At 42.9% G+C, this 20,125-nt stretch overlaps 1 protein-coding gene and 1 long non-coding RNA gene across 2 annotated transcripts; both read right to left on the minus strand.

Annotated features, from left to right (window-relative positions):
• Nucleotides 1-1,081: 1,081 nt before the first annotated feature.
• On the minus strand, nucleotides 1,082-14,962 carry LOC145609671 (uncharacterized). The gene is made up of 3 exons (XR_014106050.1): nucleotides 14,797-14,962; nucleotides 14,628-14,717; nucleotides 1,082-2,209 (listed from the first exon to the last, which is right to left on the minus strand). It is a non-coding gene; the product is annotated as an uncharacterized LOC145609671 (long non-coding RNA).
• A 3,712-nt stretch (nucleotides 14,963-18,674) lies between these two features.
• On the minus strand, nucleotides 18,675-19,637 carry LOC145607269 (uncharacterized). The gene has a single exon (XM_081662984.1). The coding sequence runs from the start codon at nucleotides 19,635-19,637 to the stop codon at nucleotides 18,675-18,677; it is 963 nt and encodes a 320-aa protein (XP_081519110.1).
• Nucleotides 19,638-20,125: the final 488 nt, after the last annotated feature.

The raw sequence follows: 20,125 nt of genomic DNA on the forward strand, positions 1-20,125 counted from the left end.
GGGGATGGGGATGGAAAGGCCAACATCCGCCCCGCCCCGTCCCATTGACATCCCAATTTAAAAGTTTGTAAAAACTTGCATCAAATACCCTTAAACTCATAACAAATGTTGATTTTGTTAATTTGAGACCCTAATTGTAACGATATTATAATGCCAAACCAAGTAATTATCAAGCAACTTTAATACTCCCTCCGTGTTTTTTTAAGTGTTACAGTTTGACCGGCACATAGTTTTAGGCAATTTAATTGACTTAAATAAAATAAGAGGTAAGTGGGGTAATTGGAGTATTAAAAAATTGTAAAACAAAGATAGTAGGGTTAATAGTTTATTGAAAAGTAATAAATGTGAGAGGAAAGATATAATAAAAAAGTAATAGTGGGTTTGGGTGGGGACCATGAGAGGAGTGAGATATGCTCGGTTAAAATTTTTTAATTAGGAGCATGTGATTGGTCCTTTTTTTTTGCAAAGGATTGATGACTTGTCATGAGTAATAACTAATCTATCTTTGTACTTCCCATTGCATTATCTAATTATTGTTATTTGTCTTATTCTTCCCTCCTTAATTCCCATGTAAATTTCCAAAGAGTAATGTAATTTAGGGACGGAGGGAGTAGTTTTTTGCCAAAAAAGTAAGTGTAACACTTAAAATAAACACGGAGAGAGTAAATCAAATTCTAAAACCAAAAAGTTTAGAAATTTTAATGATCGAAATTCAAATTTTGATGTAATTTATACTTTTAGCCAGTTTTACCTCCTATATAAAAGTACTAAAAGTAAGTTAATGCGTGGGCATAATTTTAGTTTGATAAGTCAATAATATGTGGATTTTTTTAAAAATCTAAGGGATACGCGGAACAATTTTCCTTTTTTTTAGGAATTTATTTAAGTTGATATTTTATTACTTCGGGTTTAGGGTCTGAATTGGAGAAGCAAGAGGATAGAGAAGAGATGCTTATTTAGGATTTTTAGTTTGTTTTTTAACTAGGAATTTAAGTAAAATTACTCATTTTGGTTATAAGATAGAATTGAATTTTAATTAGGGTCATTTTGTAAAATAAATTTAAAGGAGGGTTACCAAATATAGGTAGTAAAAAACTAAAAATTGAGGGTCACCATGTAGAATTTCCAAAGAAAAAAACAAACAAAAAAAATTACAGACAACACATCAAAATGTACTATTTCACTTGGTTGATATAAGTATTTTGCTTATGCGTTTTACAGACGACACATCAAAGATATCTCTAATGTACTATTTCACCCTATACTAATATCAATGCCAATAAGTCAGCTCTGAATTACAAACACTTTAAATTTGACCAATGCACTCGACAAATATAGGCAGGCTTTAAATTTGACCAATTCTCCTCAAGTCCACTCGCCTACCCAGCCCTCACCATCAGACTCTCCACGGTCCACACGAGACAAGCCATGCAGTTCATGTGTTGGACCAACTCCTACTATTCTTGCCGTCTTGTATGAGCCTGTAGTTACCAGAATCCAACTTCCCCTTTGACTTCCTAAGAAGAACTCTACCTGGATACGCCACTGATTGAGACGCAGTCCATACATCATCCGAAACAAGCAAGTAATTGCCGCTGGTTATTTTTTCTCGAAGTTTTCTTTGCAACCATTCCGTGCTGGATCCTTCATGCTTTTCACCAGCTGAAGTCAAAATCTTATGAAGAATCCCTTCTACATCCAACTGTACTTGATCATGATCAGTGACACAAGTCCACAACCCCGATGGGAATGCACTTGTGACCCTTGGACCGTTATACACCAGTTGGGCAAGAGCTGTTTTCCCCAATCCTCCGATTCCTACTATATAGTAAGGAAAGAAACATCCTGTTAAACAATGGAATCATTCAACAGATGATCTAGAAACATCATCATGTCATCCTCCTGATAGACTGACAATCGACATTGAAGCCAAACTGAGCATGATTATTTATAATAGTATCCAATTTCTTTCAGACTTTTTAACCCCTTGAGACATATTGCGAGCAATCCCAAGAGGATTGTAACGAGAAAAAAAGATACGCATTTTTTTGGCGGCTTTCCCACCCTTGACTAGCTGCTTTTTTGAGCAAAGGTGACAAACTCATCGAGCAGATCATCAGCTTCATAAACTACCTCCTTAAGCTCTTAAATCCAGAGTTTTACTTGATGGGAGAGATCCTACTTGTTCTCAGCATCGCAGAGCACAGCCCTGTCAGTGGAGACCATGCATTGAAGGTCAAGTCGGGATTCACAGCCAAAGAGGGATCATATCTCTTTGAGCTCGGAACATAGCAGAGCTCTAAGCAGATAATACTGTTCCTAAATCCATTTTTGGCTTCAAAGATGGACTAGAATGAAGTTTATGTACTTTATGGCAGATGGTAGAAGAAAAAAAATACTAAAAGCCTAAATAGTTAATGAAATTTATGTCTAAATGTCAAACTACCCAGCATTTTCAAAATTAGCATTTTGAGTCCAATCATTTATTTGAATTTTCTCCCAACCAAACACCTAAATATTACAAACCTCTAATAGTGTCAAATATGCTAAAAGCTCTTCATCAAATAGGCCCCCTTTTAGTTAAGGATTAATTAAAAGTACTACATGCACAAATTTCATGTGATTGCTTTGTCTCGTATTTTTCCTTTCTTAAGTCATTGTTTACTAATTGTAAAGTTGACCGACAAGCTTCCCAGGTGTTCCGGGTGAATTTCGATACCGAGATGTCTTGGGGGTTGGTAAAGGTTTACCGTCCAATTTGATACCTGCACAGTCAACACAGATAACCTAGCCCGGGGGTTATCCGGGAATAACCGCTCCGATGCTAAAGTCAGTAATCTGAGGAAGAAGGTTTGAAGAGAGAGAAAGAGGTGTAGAGAGAGAGATTGAGAGATTGAGAGATTGTACCTTATTGTGAAAATGTGGTTGGGTATATATAGGGGAGTAACCAAGCAGGTGCCACCAGCCCTTCTAGGTGGCGCACCGACTTTACAGGTGGCGCACCGACCTTATAGGTGGCAGGTGCCTGCGTGGTTTCAAGCTGCTTTCCACGTGGCCGAGAAACCGGCCATTATGGATGCTAAGTTGGTTCGCTTAATTACTGGCTAATTAATGTCAATTATCGGCCAAATAGGTGAGTTGTCGGTATTATCCCGTACAACTAGCCCCCCAAGTGGGGACGTTGACAAAAAGTCATCGTTCGCACTTTATGAGTTCGAATGAGTTATGTGGCCCAGCAAAAATTCCAATATAAAATAGATGTAGGAGTTTTTTTTTTTTTTTTTTTTTTTTTTTTTTTTTTTTTTTTTTTTTTTTTAATCTCCGATTAGTCCCCAAAGTGAGCAAAGTACCGACAATGCTTTGCTCAACATAAAATACCTATAGGAGATTTAAAATCTCCGATTTGTCCCCAAAGTGAGCAAAGTACTGACAGTTATTTGCTCAATATAAAATACCTATAGGAGATTTAAAATCTCCGATTTGTCCCCAAAGTGAGCAAAGTACCGACAGTGCTTTGCTCAACATAAAATACCTATAGGAGATTTAAAATCTCCGATTTGTCCCCAAAGTGAGCAAAGTACCGACAGTTATTTGCTCAACATAAAATACCTATAGGAGATTTAAAATCTCCGATTTGTCCCCAAAGTGAGCAAAGTACCGACAGTTATATAGCCTTAGTCATGCTCCTGTTTGGACATTGTTATGGGCGGGAAAAATTGAAAATAAGTAAAAAGTAGTGGGGCATGTGTCAATCGTCGAGCGTTTCTTGATGAAGAGGTGCTCGTATCTCCGCCGTTGGATTTCATGCACCAAACGTCATATCAAATTACTGTTCACTGGGGGTATAAATAAGGAACACGAACAGTTTCTTTATTTCCTCTCAAGTTTTGCAAAGGATTTCCCAAAAAATTCCCAAAAAATTTCTCAAAACCATAAATTCTCAAACATAGGTCTTGTTTGCTATTCCGCTTGATCTCTAGTGCGAAGATATTTCTGGTTTTATACTCTAGTGGACGGATTTCAGTCGCTTCAAGACTTGGTTGCTCCCTCTTGTTTTTGCGATTCGTCGAAGTTCTTCGCTTCGTGTAGAGGTAAAAAATACTCTGAATTTCTCTTTTTAATTTATTTGTTCGATGTTTGTGACTTGTATGTAGTGGGTTTTGATGTTTCTACATTTGTTGAGTTGGTTATGCGTAAGTCTATAAAAAATTCTATTACGGGTGAGGCCTGTGAGGCTGACCCGTTTGTACCCTTGTCCTCAGCATCAGAAAAGGAAGCTAAAAAATCTTCTCGGTCTGTTAATCCTGGTATATTAGAAGATATTGATCTTCTTGAACTTGAGTCTGTCAGTGTTATTGAGGACGTTGACTCATACATCTTCCTCGACGAATACGGTTCTAATCTCGGTAAAATTGGTGTTGAAAGAGTCAAAATGCCGAGAACTAAACGTCCCAGCCATGATCCTAGCCAAGGTGAGAGTTCAGTCAGGCGTCCAGGCAAGGAGCCTTTGGTAGAACACGAAGATGAAACAGCCGACATCCCTGATGAGGATGTGGAGTCTACTGAGCGTAGCACAGCTTCCGAGAAGAGTGAAAACTCAGGTGATGAGGTTGATGGTAGCGGAGAACAGGTTGAAGGTAGTGGCTCTGATGACGAGAAGACAGATTCTGAAATAAACGAAGACATCAATGTCGGCGAACAAATTATTGCCGAGGAGCGATTGGATGAAGCGTATAATTCAGAAGATGATGATGACGCATATCGGCGTCCTTTAGAACTAGCCGAGGACATAAAGGTAAAGACTACCAAAGTTGATGAGAAGTGGTTGGAGACTGCCATTGAGAAGAATTACTGCGGTGTCGGTAGGAGATTCTTCAGGTTACCCGATGACTATGTGCTTACTCTGCCTTCTTCCGGCAACAACGTTTTTGATTGTCCGGCGGGACACATTGCGGTATATGCTAAGCATTTCGAGTTTGGTCTTCGTTTTCCGCTTCATCCCTTCATAGAAAAGATCTTTAAAGCTTGGAATGTCTGTATTGCACAGCTAACCCCGACAGCGGTTCGCAATGTTGTGGCCTTGGTCTGGACTATGATTTATATGGACTTTCCGCTAACTTTGAATTTGTTCCGCAAAATTCATCGATTGAAAAAAGACAGTCAATCTCCAGGCTGGTGGTCTCTTCTTACTACTACCGGTAAGATTACAGTATGGCCGAAAATGACCAGCTGTAAAAAATGGCAAAATCAATTCTATTTCGTGAAGGTTCCTGATAACTTTGGGTTACGGAAGACCTTCCACCTTCCTCATACTTGGTTTGACACCCTTAGAGATAGAAAGTTAGGCGTTCTTGAACGAAAAGCCTTTCGGTTTTTCGATTGTCTTTATATAAATGAGGGTAGGAAAGTAAAGGCCGTTCCAAGGGAGTGGCTGCCCAATTGTAACTATATTCTGGGCAACGCTCCCCTGTCTCATGTCGGTCTCTGCCATACTGATGAATATGGTATGAATTTAGCCATTGTTTTTAAGTTTGTGTTAATTATCCTTTATACCAGTTCGTTCTCGTGCATTATTTGGCCTCTTGCAATATTTAATTCATCGTTGAGTATCTGCAGCCGTTAGTATATTTGCTCATTATACCTTGTTTCGATTTTGACTAGTGTTTATTATGTTGGAATTTTTCGCCGTTGTAGCTTTTCGCTAACTGTATTCATACATTTTTATTGAAAAACAGGTCCTGATAAGTTAGATAACGCTAAATTAGGGCTTCATCCTGACGGCCGTGTTAAGCAGCAGTGTCCACCTAACCCTAAGGGCAAACTCGACACTCTTCCTAAATTTGCTACCAGAGCCCAGAAAGGCCGTCAAAGAAGTAAGCGAGATATGACAGCCCATTCTCAATCAAGATCTACTGGGGCTACCAGTCTCCCCCTTAGACAAGGTGGAGGTACCGTAAGGTCGAAGAGAGCTAGCTCGGCTTCTGATCGTGACCAGTCGAAAAAGCAGAGAACAACCTCAGCTACTGGCCGAAAGGAGTCTTCTGTTGCCCCGGACGTCGTAAACTTAGAGGATATTGAAATTGACGACTCTGGGAAAGAAATTCAAGGGGCTGACACCCAAGTTCAAGCTGAAAGGATCATTCCTGTTTCTAAGGGGGCTCCCCACGTCCTAATCGGCCTCTCAACAGCTGGCATTCATAACGCTTTTGTGCCCGCACCGGTTCCAGACTTCATTGAGGTTCCACATGTGAAGGTTCCTCAAGAAATTGCTGACGAACTTCTGGACTTCCCTGTCGGCAATGCTAGTGAGGCTTGGCGTCCTCAGCTGAATGTTAACAGGGGTGAATCCATTTATGCAGATGACCCGTTATCCGGGGGCAGTCTGGGCTGGAGAATGTTGAAGGACTTGCCAACCCCTGCTGATAGGACTAGCAGTAGGTTTACGGCCCCTTGCGGTCAGATGATGAACAATCTTATGAGGGTATTTTTCTTTCTTCTCTTCTTCTTTTTTTTTTATTGTACGTATATACATTATTATTAAGGGTGGAAACTGTCTCTTTGCAGACTGTCACCTCGGCTGTTGAGGTTGTTCATATGTACAAGCATTATCAGAGGCAGGCCGATAAAGCTGAGGCGGTTTTGAAGAAGGCTGATGAGGAGCACAAAGCTCATCGGATTGAGGTTGAAGGCCTGCAGTCTCGGATCAATCAGCTAGAGCTCAAAGTGGTCGACCAGGAGTCTCTGTCCAAGAAAATTACCGATTTGGAACAGAAGCTGAAGGCCGAGGAGACTCGGAGGGAAACGGCGGAGAAGGACTTTGAGCTGGCACGGTCAGAGAGGCCTGTGCTGAAACGTCGGGCCGTGAACCAGTTTCTGAAATCTGATATCTACTGTCAAAAGCTGATTGACCGTTACACTGGTGGGTGGGTTGCTGCACATCGGTGCGTATGTAAAGCCGAGGACTGGGGCGAGGACAAATGGCAGGCGGTGGAGGATGCTTACGGGTCTGACCGACATCTTTCTCCTACTAGCTACGAGAAGGATTATTTCGATGATCCTCCCAGCCTTGCAACTATGAAGAACCTTGATCCTCGCGGCCTCCCTGATGAAGAATTTGATGACGCCCTTCTTGCTACTCCTTCTCATGATGACGGTTTAGGGAAGGAGTCTGAACCAAAAAAGAACTGAGGTGTTTTGGGCAGTCATTATCCAGCTGTTTTATTAATTGTCTTTTGAAAAAACTCATATCTGTATGCTATGTCCGATAAGGGACTACTTTTGGTTTTGTGTCCTCTTTCTAACTATGTTTTAATCAGCAAACTTTTCAATTTCTATCAGCTGTAAACGATAATCTGTTCTTTTTTGATGACCATGCTTTTATTTTTTGTTTGTGATATTTTCCCTTGTTAGCTGTCAATTTTGCTTGTTCTAGTTAATTTTGTTTATTATTCATAATACGTTTGCCCCACAGTTTTACGGGTAAATGCCTTGGCATTTATTCGTGAAACTCAGTATTGTTCTTGAACAATATACTGCCGTGATGGATTTTGAAGAGAACAAAAATCCATTATTCTTCTGGAATAAATCCGTTCCTGCGACCTTTAGCAGGCTGAGCAACGACAGTGGATCAGACCGTCTATTCAACTCACCTTTAGGTGCATAGTTATCCAACCATCTCGGCACTTGAATGGCTGTTACGGCTAGCTAGGCCGTTTGCAAGTCCATATCGAAAGTGGGCAGATGGTTCTCATTTTTGCTTCTCATTTCTTATTAACGGCTCTCCGCCAAAATAAAATTTGCGGACAAAGCAGTCCCTAGAAATAATAAGTACAAAATACATACGGAATAGTTATGCCGATATCTAAGTACTATAGGTACCAAATACATATCAAATTTTAGCTAACTTAGTACAAAATACATAGGATTAAGCATAATACTTTTTTAGGACAGCTGCGTTCCAAACATTTTTCAACTGGGTTCCCTCTACTGTAATAAGACGATAGGAGCCTTGGCGTATTGTTTCGCATATTTGATACGGACCTTCCCAGTTGGCCGTGAATTTACCATCGGCATTCCCTTTTCCCGTTGCAGCTGTTCTGTGCAACACCAGGTCTCCATCTTCTAACGGCCTATGGTTGACGCGTTTGTTGTAGGCTTGGCTCATTCTGTTTTTGTAGGCAGCAGACTTAATGGAAGCCGTTAATCTTACTTCTGGTATGAAATCTAACTGCTGTCGTAATAATAAATCATTTTGGTCTTCGCAGAAGTGTTGAACTCGAAATGTCGGTAACCCTACTTCTGCAGGGATGACAGCCTCTGATCCAAACGCCAGATTGAAAGGTGATTCTCCTGTCGTCTCTTTTGTTGTCGTCCTGTTAGCCCATAATATTTCCGGCACCAAGTCTGCCCAAAGGCCTTTGGCGTCGTCAATCTTCTTTTTCAGTGCGGTTAGTATTTGTTTGTTAGCGGCTTCAGCTTGGCCATTGGACTGAGGGTGACAAACTGCGGCATATGCGAACTTGACCTTATATATGCTGAGGAAATTTTTGACCGGATTACAGTCAAATTGCGAGCCGTGATCAAATACCATCGCTATCGGCAACCCAAATCTGGTGAAAATATTTTTCCAGATAAACTTCTTCACCTCATTAGCAGTTATCTTCGCAACCGGCTCCGCCTCGATCCACTTCGTGAAATAGTCTATTCCTACTATCAAAAACTTACGGCCTCCCGTTGCCGAAGTAAAAGGTCCGACAATATCCATCCCCCATCGGGCGAATGGGATAGGGTTGAGGATAGGTGTTAAGTCGTTAGGTGGTTGATTTATCACTGGACCAAATTTCTGACACTTGTCACACTTCTTGGCGTAGGATAGAGTATCTGAGCTCATTGTCGGCCAATAATACCCTCTTTTCATTGCTTCTAAGGACATTGACCTGTCGCCTGAGTGATTACCGCAATGACCCTCGTGTATTTCTTCTATTAGTCTCGCTGACTCATATGCCGTTAGACATCTACGCAATGGCAGTGAGAAGCCTCTCTTGTACAGCATGCCCCGAAACATAATGAACCAGACGCTATCTTTCTTGATCCTTTGTGCCTCGCTTTTATTTGTCGGAAGTACACCCTGCAATTTATATGCCAGAATGTCATCATACCATTCTCGGCTTTGCGCCACACAATTGACTTCCTTTTGCTCTTTTTCGTCTATACTTTTGTGTTCCAGAACCTCAACCATCACTTTGCGTTCTAAGTTATTGAAACTTGAACTTGCCAATCTTGCCAATGCATCTGCCTGAGTGTTTTGCCCACGTGGTATTAAGTTGATTACGAATTGATTAAGTGTTGTTGTCGCACTTCGGAGCTTTTCTAAGTAAGCTATCATTGTCGGCTCACGTGCTTCGTATGTCCCATCAAAATGGCTTGCTACCAACTGCGAATCCGTGGAAAGCTCTACGTTCTTTGCTTCTGCCGCTATGCATAATTGGACCCCGGCCAGTGCTGCTTCATACTCAGCCTCATTATTGGATGCCTTAAACTTGAATCTAATTGCATATTCGAATATATCTCCCTGTGGAGAAGTAAGGATTATACCGGCCCCGGATCCGGTTGCGGCTGAAGAGCCGTCAACGGACACTTTCCAGATGCCGATTTGTTCCTCCTCTTCATTGTAAGAGGTCTCAACTATAAAATCGGACAGGGCCTGGGCCTTGATCGACACCCTGGGCTTATAGATCAGCGCGTATTCCGACAACTCAACTGCCCATTTCAGCAGTCGGCCAGAGGTTTCCATCTTTTGAAGAGATTTCTCTAATGGTTGATTTGTTAAAATCTCAATGGTGTGTGCATCAAAGTACGGTCGCAGTTTTCTTGCCGCTATTACGACTGCATATGCGGTTTTTTCTACTAGGGGGTATCGTCGTTCTGCAGCATTTAACACGTGGCTTACAAAATATATAGGCATCTGCGTTTTCTTCCGTTCCACTAGTAGTACAGCTGCTACCGTTTTGGGGGATGCCGAGATGTAAAGTTGTAGTGTTTCCCCCGTTTCCGGCCTTGCTATTGTTGGTAATGATCGTAGATGATTCTTAACGGCTTCTAATGCTTTGACTTGCTCTGGTCCCCAAACAAAAGTCTTGTTTTGCCGTAGAACTACGAAAAATGGCAGAGCCTTGTCGGCAGATTTGCTGATAAATCTCGTTAACGCCGCCATTCGACCTGTTAGCTTTTGTATATCTTTAATTGACCTCGGTTGCGGAAGGCTGAGGATAGCTTCTACTTTGTCGGGATTAGCATCTACTCCTCTTTTGCTAACCATAAAGCCTAAGAATTTTCCGGACTTGACCCCAAACACGCACTTCTCGGGATTCAGCTTCATTCGATAATGTCGTAGAGTATCGAACGTCTCCCTTAAGTCTTTAATGTGATCTGCAGCTAGACGGCTTTTTACAATGGAGTCGTCAACATAAACTTCGACATTTCTTCCTTTTTGGTCGGCGAAAACTTTATCTACAAGTTTTTGGTATGTTGCTCCTGCATTCCTCAACCCGAAAGGCATGGCTTTATAGCAGTAAACTCCGGCATCTGTGATAAATGCCGCTTTATTTCGGTCCGGCTGATAGAGGCTGACTTGGTGGTATCCAGAAAAGGCATCCATAAAACTTAAAAGTGCATGGCCTGACGTGGAGTCAACCAGTCGATCTATTCTCGGCAAGGGATAGCAGTCTTTCGGGCACGCCTTGTTTAAATCGGTAAAATCAACGCACATTCTCCACTTTCCTGATGGCTTTCTAACCATTACGACATTGGCTAACCATTCTGGGTATGTGCACGGCTCTATAAAACCTGCCGCTAACAACTTGTTCACCTCTGCCTGTATCGCTTCAATTTTTTCTGTTGAAAAGTTCCTTTTCTTCTGTCGTACCGACCTAGCTTGCCTATCAACATTCAACTTGTGCACCATTACATCTGGGTGAATACCCGGCATTTCGTCGGCCGAGAATGCGAAAACATCCGCATTCTCTCTCAAGAGTTCAATCAAGTGGCATTGCATATCGCTATCCATATCGGAGCCTATCTTCACTGTACGATTGGCAACTCCAGGCTGCAATTCGACATCAATTGTTTCTCCTCCCGGCAGCGGTCTCGGCACAGTTACGGGCCTTGTGTCAAAATTAGTCATTGCCAAATCTTGGGTAGAGGGGGATCGCTCTCTTTTTTGATTGTGCAAGCTCGCTGGGCTTTGTCGGCCAGGTTGCTTTAATGCCGATACGTAGCATTCTCTTGCCGTCGTTTGACTGCCTCAGATACGCTCTGTTTTGCCGAAATTGGAGACGTAAACCATCGTGAGGTGATATGTCGATACTACTGCTTGTACATCATGAATCAATGGTCTACCGATAATAACGTTGTATGCTGACGGCACGTCTACAATCAGGAATTCTGTCATCACGTCCCGTGCCATCGATCCCTCCCCAATTCTTACTTGCAATAGTATACTTCCCTCGGGTCTAACTGTTGACCCGTTAAAACCGATAACCGGGTACGACACCAGCGTTAGGTACTTTCGACCTATCATCATCGCATCAAACACTCTTGCGAACAAAATGTTTGCCGAGCTGCCCCCGTCTACCAACGCGCGCTTGACGTCGCACCCGTTGACTGCCAATATCAACACTAACGGGTCGTCATGAGGAAAAACTATACCCTTTGCATCGTCCTCGGAGAACGATACGCGTGGCATTGTCGCGGGTCGAGGTCGTTCATCTACTCCTAAAGCGTTCACCACATGCTTGAATTCCGACAAGCTTTTCTTTGCACCGCTAACGGAACCCCCATGCACGGGCCCTCCGGTAATTACTTCTATGGTTATCTTACGTCCAGGAGGTGCAGTTCCTTGCCGATAAGAATCGGTATGGCCTGGGCGATAGGTGTCATCTTGCGTTGACAGGTCTCCTTGCTTTCGATATTCGGTTTGTCGGGGCAATGGTGCTGATTGTCGGCTAGTTCCCCCCTGAGACCGGTATTGGGAGAGGTGTCCCTTTCTAATAAGGTCCTCAATGTTTTCTTTCAATTGGATACATTCTTCGGTATAATGGCCGACATCTTTGTGGAACATGCAATATTTCTTTATATCTCGGCCCTTCGTTGTCATTGGTGCCGGCCGGGTCCAATCTTCCTTGTGCTGGTTTATTGAATAAATAACGGCCCTTGGTGTGTTCAGTTGAGTGTAATTGTTGTACCGTCCCAGACCTCTGGCAGGTCTATTCGCTTTTTGTGGGTTCTGCCTTCTAACCCCTTCCACCGGGGTTTCTACTGGTACAAACGTATTTTGTCGCCGAGATGAGTCTGCCGAGACAGTCTGGTTGCCTGCTTTCAGAAGTTCTTCGCTCTTGATATACTCATGAGCTTTGCTGAAAGCTATCCCTAGGTTGGGGAAGGATTTCCGCGCCATGTATCTTTTAAAATCACTGTCGGCTAGACCACTCATCAAAGCCATGACGGCTATCTCTTGCTGTAATTTTGGAATTGTATTAGCTTCATTATTGAAACGCCGAACGAAATCTCTCAGTGATTCGTCCCTTCTTTGTCTGATAGACATAAGTTCCCCTGAGGTTCTCTGTCTTGCACTGTTGCTCACATACTGACTTGTGAACATCTCAACAAGGGTCTCAAAACAGTCGATAGACCCAGGTGGGAGATTAGTGAACCAATCTGAGGCAGCCCCTACCAGCGTTGTAGGGAAAACCTTGCACCATACCGCGTCAGTATCGGTATACAGCAGCATATGGCTTTCAAAGGCCGCTACATACCTCTTTGGATCACCCTTGCCGTCATAGGTACACGCCGGCATTTTTATTTTTTCCATTTGCTGATCAAGGACCCCTTGCGTAAAGGGAGACGTTTTCAGTCGGATGATGGCCCTGGCCAAGTGCCTCGGCGGCCCACTACTGGCCTCCTGCCGGTACGATTCGGATTCCTCCCTTTGCGCAGTTCTTGTGACCTGTCGTTCAGAGGGCATCACCACCTCACGCGGTGGTGGTTGTGGCTGCTGTTCGGCCTAATTGAACCGATCTTCAAGGTTGATAATTACAGGCGATGTCGGCCTTCTTTGTGGTTCTCTCGTGGCCGCAATCCCGGCCTCTTTCCTTTTTCGGGACATTGCCTGCATGACTTTGGCCGTTATCTCTAACTCTTCCGGAGTGAACTCTCCCCAGGGATCCGGGGTAGCTTGGGTTCTCTCCGGTGTTAGCGGTATGTTTACCGTATCCTTATAAAGAAGGTGGGTTTCATCCTCCACCGTTATTTCCGGTATAGTATTTACGGCCCTGTTGTCAGCAGTTGCCAGGATGCCGCTATCAAAATTCCGGTTTTCTGATTCTGGGATGGGTGTAGTTTCGGTATTTCCTTCCATGACTGTGGGAGGTCTTTTTTGGACGATAGAAGTTATTACCCCCTCCTTCTAGCGCCAATTGTTCCGGGTGAATTCCGATACCGAGATGTCTTGGGGGTTGGTAAAGGTTTACCGTCCAATTTGATACCTGCACAGTCAACACAGATAACCTAGCCCGGGGGTTATCCGGGAATAACCGCTCCGATGCTAAAGTCAGTAATCTGAGGAAGAAGGTTTGAAGAGAGAGAAAGAGGTGTAGAGAGAGCGATTGAGAGATTGTACCTTATTGTGAAAATGTGGCTGGGTATATATAGGGGAGTAACCAAGCAGGTGCCACCAGCCCTTCTAGGTGGCGCACCGACTTTACAGGTGGCGCACCGACCTTATAGGTGGCAGGTGCCTGCGTGGTTTCAAGCTGCTTTCCACGTGGCCGAGAAACCGGCCATTATGGATGCTAAGTTGGTTCGCTTAATTACTGGCTAATTAATGTCAATTATCGGCCAAATAGGTGAGTTGTCGGTATTATCCCGTACACCAGGTCATTGTTTATTTTATAGCAGTTATGCTTGACAATTTGATCAACAAAGTTATTTAAGCATCAGGTATAAAGTATGATCATATGATGCACTCCCCCATTTTTTTTCAAGTGACACATTAGCTTTCACGGGAATTTTAGGAGAATAATATAAAATGTTTAGAATATTATGGTAGTGGGGTTCTCTAAAGAATTACATTTTAAAAAAAACTGATAGTAGGTTTTATAGTTTATTCAAAAATTAAGGATATGAGATGTGAGAAATAATAAAGAATATAGAACGAAGATCATAAGAATGAATAATTTATTACAATGGGAAATATTCTTCCTGTTCTTAGTCAGGTTTTTCTTCTTCGTATTTTTATAACTCTTGGTCATCATTCCATAATTAAGGGACTTAATTTGATAGACTCGTTGATAATAAAATCACAATTCAAATCTAATGTGTTGAAGTTTATAAAGGCATTGAGCACCTTTGTCCAATCCCTCATTGTTACTTTGTGCCTACTAATCACCCATTTTTAAACTTCCAAATTGGTATTTAGTGGAATAATGGGCCTCTAATGACAGCACTGTTGCTCTAAACATGGTAACTCTACGTAAGAAGCAGTAGTAAAGTAAGTAACCTTTTTTTTTAAAGATAAAGAATAGACATATCTCAAAAGGGAGGGAGTAAAAGCAAATTATAAAACTACAAACCTTACGTTTGTCGCTATGCCCTCCAGCAAGCACCAACTGTTTGCAAAACCCATTTCTTGCTCTCAACTGGGACATTGTAATGTTCTGTAACTATTAAGTAGTTTATACCAAAGTCAAACAATTTAGACAGGAAACTATTCATAGTTAACAAATGAAGGATATTACTTACAAGAGCAGGAAAGATCCAACCAGTTAGCTAGCAAGGATTTTTAGCCTGCTAAACTAACTGTTATTGTACATGAATATGCGTTTTCCCAACCTGCATGCAACACCCATTCTTAAAATCAATGAATGACAAATAGACACTAAGAAAAGAGAGTCAGGCACATATGAAAGAGAAAGATTGTCAATTTAGAGAGAATATTTAGAGAGAATAGAGTGTGTTGTTCGTATTAGCGTATTCACAAGAATATATACAACCTATGAGTATATGGCCAACACCGGCCCACTAGCTATACATAGTATATGGTCCAACACCCCCCCTCAAGTTGGAGCATGCAGATCACAAATGCCCAACTTGCCAAGTAAATACAAGAATTGTTGTTTGTTCAATGCCTTAGTGAAAATATCCGCAAGCTGATCCGTCGTTTTCACATACGACGGACTAATAATGCCATCCGTGATCGCATCACGAACATAATAACAATCAACCTCAATGTGTTTAGTACGCTCATGGAACACCGGATTCCGCGCAATATGCAGAGCAGACTGACTGTCACAAAATAAACTCATTGCGCGGGGATGCGCAACTCCTAAACTCAGAAGCAGAGCCTTTAACCACTTTAACTCATCAGTGGTTTTAGACATTGAACGAAATTCGGCCTCAGCAGAAGACTTAGCCACAGTATCCTGCTTCTTAGTCTTCCAAGATACAGGGGAAGCACCAAGAAACACTAACCAACCAGAAATAGATCGTCTCGTGAGAGGACAACTAGCCCAATCCGAGTCACACCACCCTGTAACATGCAGATCACAATCAGAGCTCAAAAGGATTCCCTGGCCCGGACATCCTTTCAAGTAACGCACTGTACAAAGAGCGGCCTCCCAATGATCCTGACGCGGTTGTTGCATAAATTGAGACAGGATATGAACCGCATAAGCCAAATCAGGTCTCGTGAAAGATAAATAGATCAAGCGACCTACAAGACGACGATACATTTCAGGATCAGAAAAGAAAGGAGACTCGGATTTGGCCAAAGTATGATTCTGTTCAATAGGAGTACCTGCAGGGCGTGCCCCTAGCAAACCAGTCTCTGCAATAATATCAAGAGTGTATTTCCGTTGACATAAAAATATGCCCTCCGGACTTCGCGCAACCTCAACACCAAGAAAATATTTCAACACACCCAAATCTTTCATATGAAAACAGTTACTCAAATAAGATTTGAATGAGGAAATAGCAGAAGAATCATTCCCAGAAATAATCAAATCATCAACATACACTAGAACACTAAGTTGAATAGCCCCAGATTGCAGAGTAAAAAGAGAGTAATCAGAGTACGATTGTATAAAACCGTACCTTTTCAGAGAGGAGGCCAACTTAGAAAACCAACAGCGAGGCGCTTGCCGTAACCCATATAAGGACTTGAGAAGACGACAAACTAACCCAGACTGAGAACCATGAAAACCAGGTGGAAGCTTCATATAAACTTCCTCATCAAGATCACCGTGTAGAAAGGCATTATGGACATCCATTTGGTGCAATTCCCAATTCTTTGCAGAAGCCACTGCAAGAAAAGTACGAACAGTAACCATTTTTGCCACGGGAGCAAAAGTCTCGTTATAATCGACACCCTCAACCTGATGATTGCCAAATATGACGAGACGAGCTTTCAATCTTTCAATGGTGCCATCGGAATTAAGCTTGACTTTGTATACCCATCGACACCCCAATGCCTTCTTTCCCGGAGGCAACTCTTCCATGACCCATGTATTATTATTTTCAAGAGCGGTAATCTCCTTTTGCATGGCCTCCCGCCAACCTTCATGCTTCATAGCCTCATTAAAATTACGAGGCTCAACCATCGTATCCACAGCTGCAATAAACACACGATGTTGCACAGAAAAGTTATTACAATTCACAAAATGTGCTAAGGGATAAGGAGTACCTGAGGAGCTTGGAGTAGACGATGAACATGGAGAGATAGATGGACTTTCAAGAGAAATAGTATGTGCAACGTAGTCTCGATGCCAACCCGGGACTTGTTTAGGCCTATGGCCACGGCCTAACTCCGTGGAAGTAGAAGATGAGGGACCCGGAGTAGCCAAGGAAGACCCCAAAGCACTGCTGCCCAAGCTGTCCGTGTTGGGGGCTGTGGAAGCACACTCGGCAGCAGACTCCGCAGGGGGGTTGCGGGGGACAGCAGCAGCCGCAGGCTGGCTGCGGTGTGGGCTGCTGCCCTGGGCAGAAACCGCAGGTGGCCTGCGGTGGGAGCTGTCCTCTGTGGCAGCCGTGGGTACAGCAGCAGCAGCGTGGGTGGGGGGCTGATTTTCGGGCACAAGAGACCCCTCACCCACCTCCAAAATATATTCCAAGTCGTCCAAAAAATCAAGATCAACCCCGACATTTTCAGGAGATGTATTGTCAACATTTTCACAAGTAGAAGCCGACTCATCCCCTTTCACAAATGGAAATTCATCCTCAAAAAATTTAACATCACGTGACACAAATATATCTCCAGTATCCAAATCATACAACTTCCATCCCTTTTTGCCATGAGGATAGCCCACAAATACACACTTCCTACTACGTGGTGCAAATTTGTCACCCTTTACTTTGTGGTTATGAGCAAAGCAAAGACACCCAAAAACACGCAATTCATCAAAATGAGGTTCTTTGCCAAATAGAAGTTCATACGGAGTTTTGTTGGCTAATAAGGTAGAGGGAGTGCGATTAATTAAATAAACCGCTCCAAGAACACATTCACCCCAAAAATCAATCGGCAAATTGCCTTGAAACATTAAAGCACGACTCACATTTAAAATATGTTGATGTTTACGCTCTACCCGCCCATTTTGTTGAGGGGTACCAACACAAGAGGTTTGGAAAAGAATGCCATGGTCGTTAAAATAAGGAAGCATGTGTTTGAATTCGGTTCCATTATCACTCCGCACACATTTAACAGTAACATCAAATTGACATTTAACCATAGCAAAAAAGGAACAAAAAGAAGAATAAACTTCAGTTTTGTCATTTAATAAATAAACCCAAACACCTCTCGAAAAATCATCAACAATAGTCAAGAAATAGTGAGCACCACAAGTAGAAGGTGTCTTATACGACCCCCATAAATCACAGTGAATCATTTCAAAAATTCGACTAGCTCTACTATCACTATTAGGAAAGCTATCTCTAGATTGTTTAGCTTGAGGACAAACTTCACATGCTTTATGCAAAGATTTGCTACTAGAACTAGAACTAACAGCAGGAACTAACTTGACGATCTTATCCGACGGATGCCCCATACGACGATGCCATAACTCGAATGTCGAAACTGCCGAACTTGACACCGCACATACTTTAGGAAGTCGCCGGAAATAGTAGAGTCCATCTATCCGTTCACCGCCTCCAATCAGGCTCCCCGAGAGTTGGTCTTGTATTGCACATAGAGAGTTAGTGAATTGTACATAACATTTACAATCATCAATCATTTTAGAGACGGAAATTAAATTGCAATTCAATTTGGGAATGTATAACACGTTTTCAAGAACTATTCCATCATCTAAAACCACTCGGCCCTCCTTTGTTGCCATGGCTTGAGTACCATCCGGAAGACCGACAGGGCAAGGAGATATGAATTTGACATCTAGTAAACAAGATTCGGCACCGGTAACATGATGAGAAGCGCCGGTGTCGATGATCCAAGACAATGTAGGATACTCACCCGTCATCTTATCTTGCTGACGATTATTAGCCATGGTTAAGAGAAGACGGACATGCTCAGGTTGGAGTTCGGCCAAAGCCGAGAGAGTGTCTTGCGAGGGTAGAGATGCAGCAGCAGCAGTGAGGGAAGCGCCCACGGCATGAGCTCGAGCCGTGGGCTTGGCCTAATCAACCGAGGCAGCAGAAGACGAGCCACCAGCAGCAGCAGGTCTGCTCGAGGCAGGGGACCCCTGCTGTCCCGTACCTGCCCCCCCTTTCTTCCCAAACTTCTCAAGCCACCAGTCGGGATATCCGTGAAGCATGAAACACCCCACATTATCATGGCCTGCTCGTTTACAGTGGGTACAATAGAGTTTTGATTTATCCACTCGAGTTGTGGATTGAGAGAACCGTCGATCAGGAGGCAACGCAAAGACATGAGCTTCCTCCCTCTGCGATTTCGAGGCAGCAATGGCCCGAGATCGCTCCTCCTGCAGCAGCGCTTGGTAGGCTCGATCAAGAGTAGCAGGGGGTTGTTGAGAGAGAAGATTGGTGCGCACAACAACATATTTGTCATCATCAATCCCAACCCAAAACTGATGTAATTTCTCCACCTCCCTATCCAATTCATACTTGGCAGCCACGTTACAAGAATAATTACCACACTCACAGCCATGAGGTGGTTGCAATCGCAAGAGGTCATCGTAGTATCCCATCAGAGTAGTGTAATAATCTTCAACAGACATGTTCTTGGTTTGCTTACAATTAGTGATAGCAGCCCTCAATTGTTGAAGCCGAGGTCCGCTTGCTTCGCAAAACCGCTTCTCCAAATAATCCCAAAGCTTCTTTGCTTCATCAAAGTAGGGTATCGATGCAGCGAGTTTCGGATCCACAGCCCGCAAAACCCACGACACCAACATAGAATTGACTGTATCCCAGTCGAGCATCTTCTTCTTCTCAGTGGGCTTAGAGATTGTGCCATCGATGAAGCCGAATTTGCGCCTAGATTTCAAGGACAAGGAGATAGCCCTCGACCATGAGAGGTAGTTTTCGCCCTTCAAAATCACGTGGGTGATCAAATTGCCAGGTTGATCACCGGAGCCGAGATAAAAGGGAGATGAAGGATCGATTTTAGTGTCATCAACCATTGTTGATTAGAGAAATAGAGAGTAATTTAGAGAAATTAGAGGAAATTAGAGTGTAAAAAAATTAGGGTTCTTAGGGTTTAGTGTTGTTTAGCTCCGATACCATGTCAATTTAGAGAGAATATTTAGAGAGAATAGAGTGTGTTGTTCGTATTAGCGTATTCACAAGAATATATACAACCTATGAGTATATGGCCAACACCGGCCCACTAGCTATACATAGTATATGGTCCAACAAAGCATTCTAAACCCAGGTAATTTAGAAAGATATTGAACTTTTTCCAGAAAGCTGGTTGGCAGATGAGGTGATGGCATATCCTCCCGTAAGAAAACTGAACAGATTCAAGAAGGTCATACGTTAGTTGAAGCCAAGGTCTGGACTACTGAGAGGAAGGTTTGCTGGCTCTGATGAGTGATGACTAGTGCAAACACTGGCTTGATTGCTCCACAAGGCTTTCTATTGCACTTGCAATGTCAGACACCAATACACA

This window comes from Chenopodium album, chromosome 23 (genome assembly GCF_948465745.1).
Source record: "Chenopodium album chromosome 23, dcCheAlbu1.1, whole genome shotgun sequence".
Classification (NCBI taxonomy): domain Eukaryota; kingdom Viridiplantae; phylum Streptophyta; class Magnoliopsida; order Caryophyllales; family Amaranthaceae; genus Chenopodium; species Chenopodium album.

Coding starts and splice junctions, on each gene's coding strand:
- LOC145607269 (XM_081662984.1), bottom strand. CDS start 19,637: ATGGTTGATGACACTAAAATCGATCCTTCATCTCCCTTTTATCTCGGC.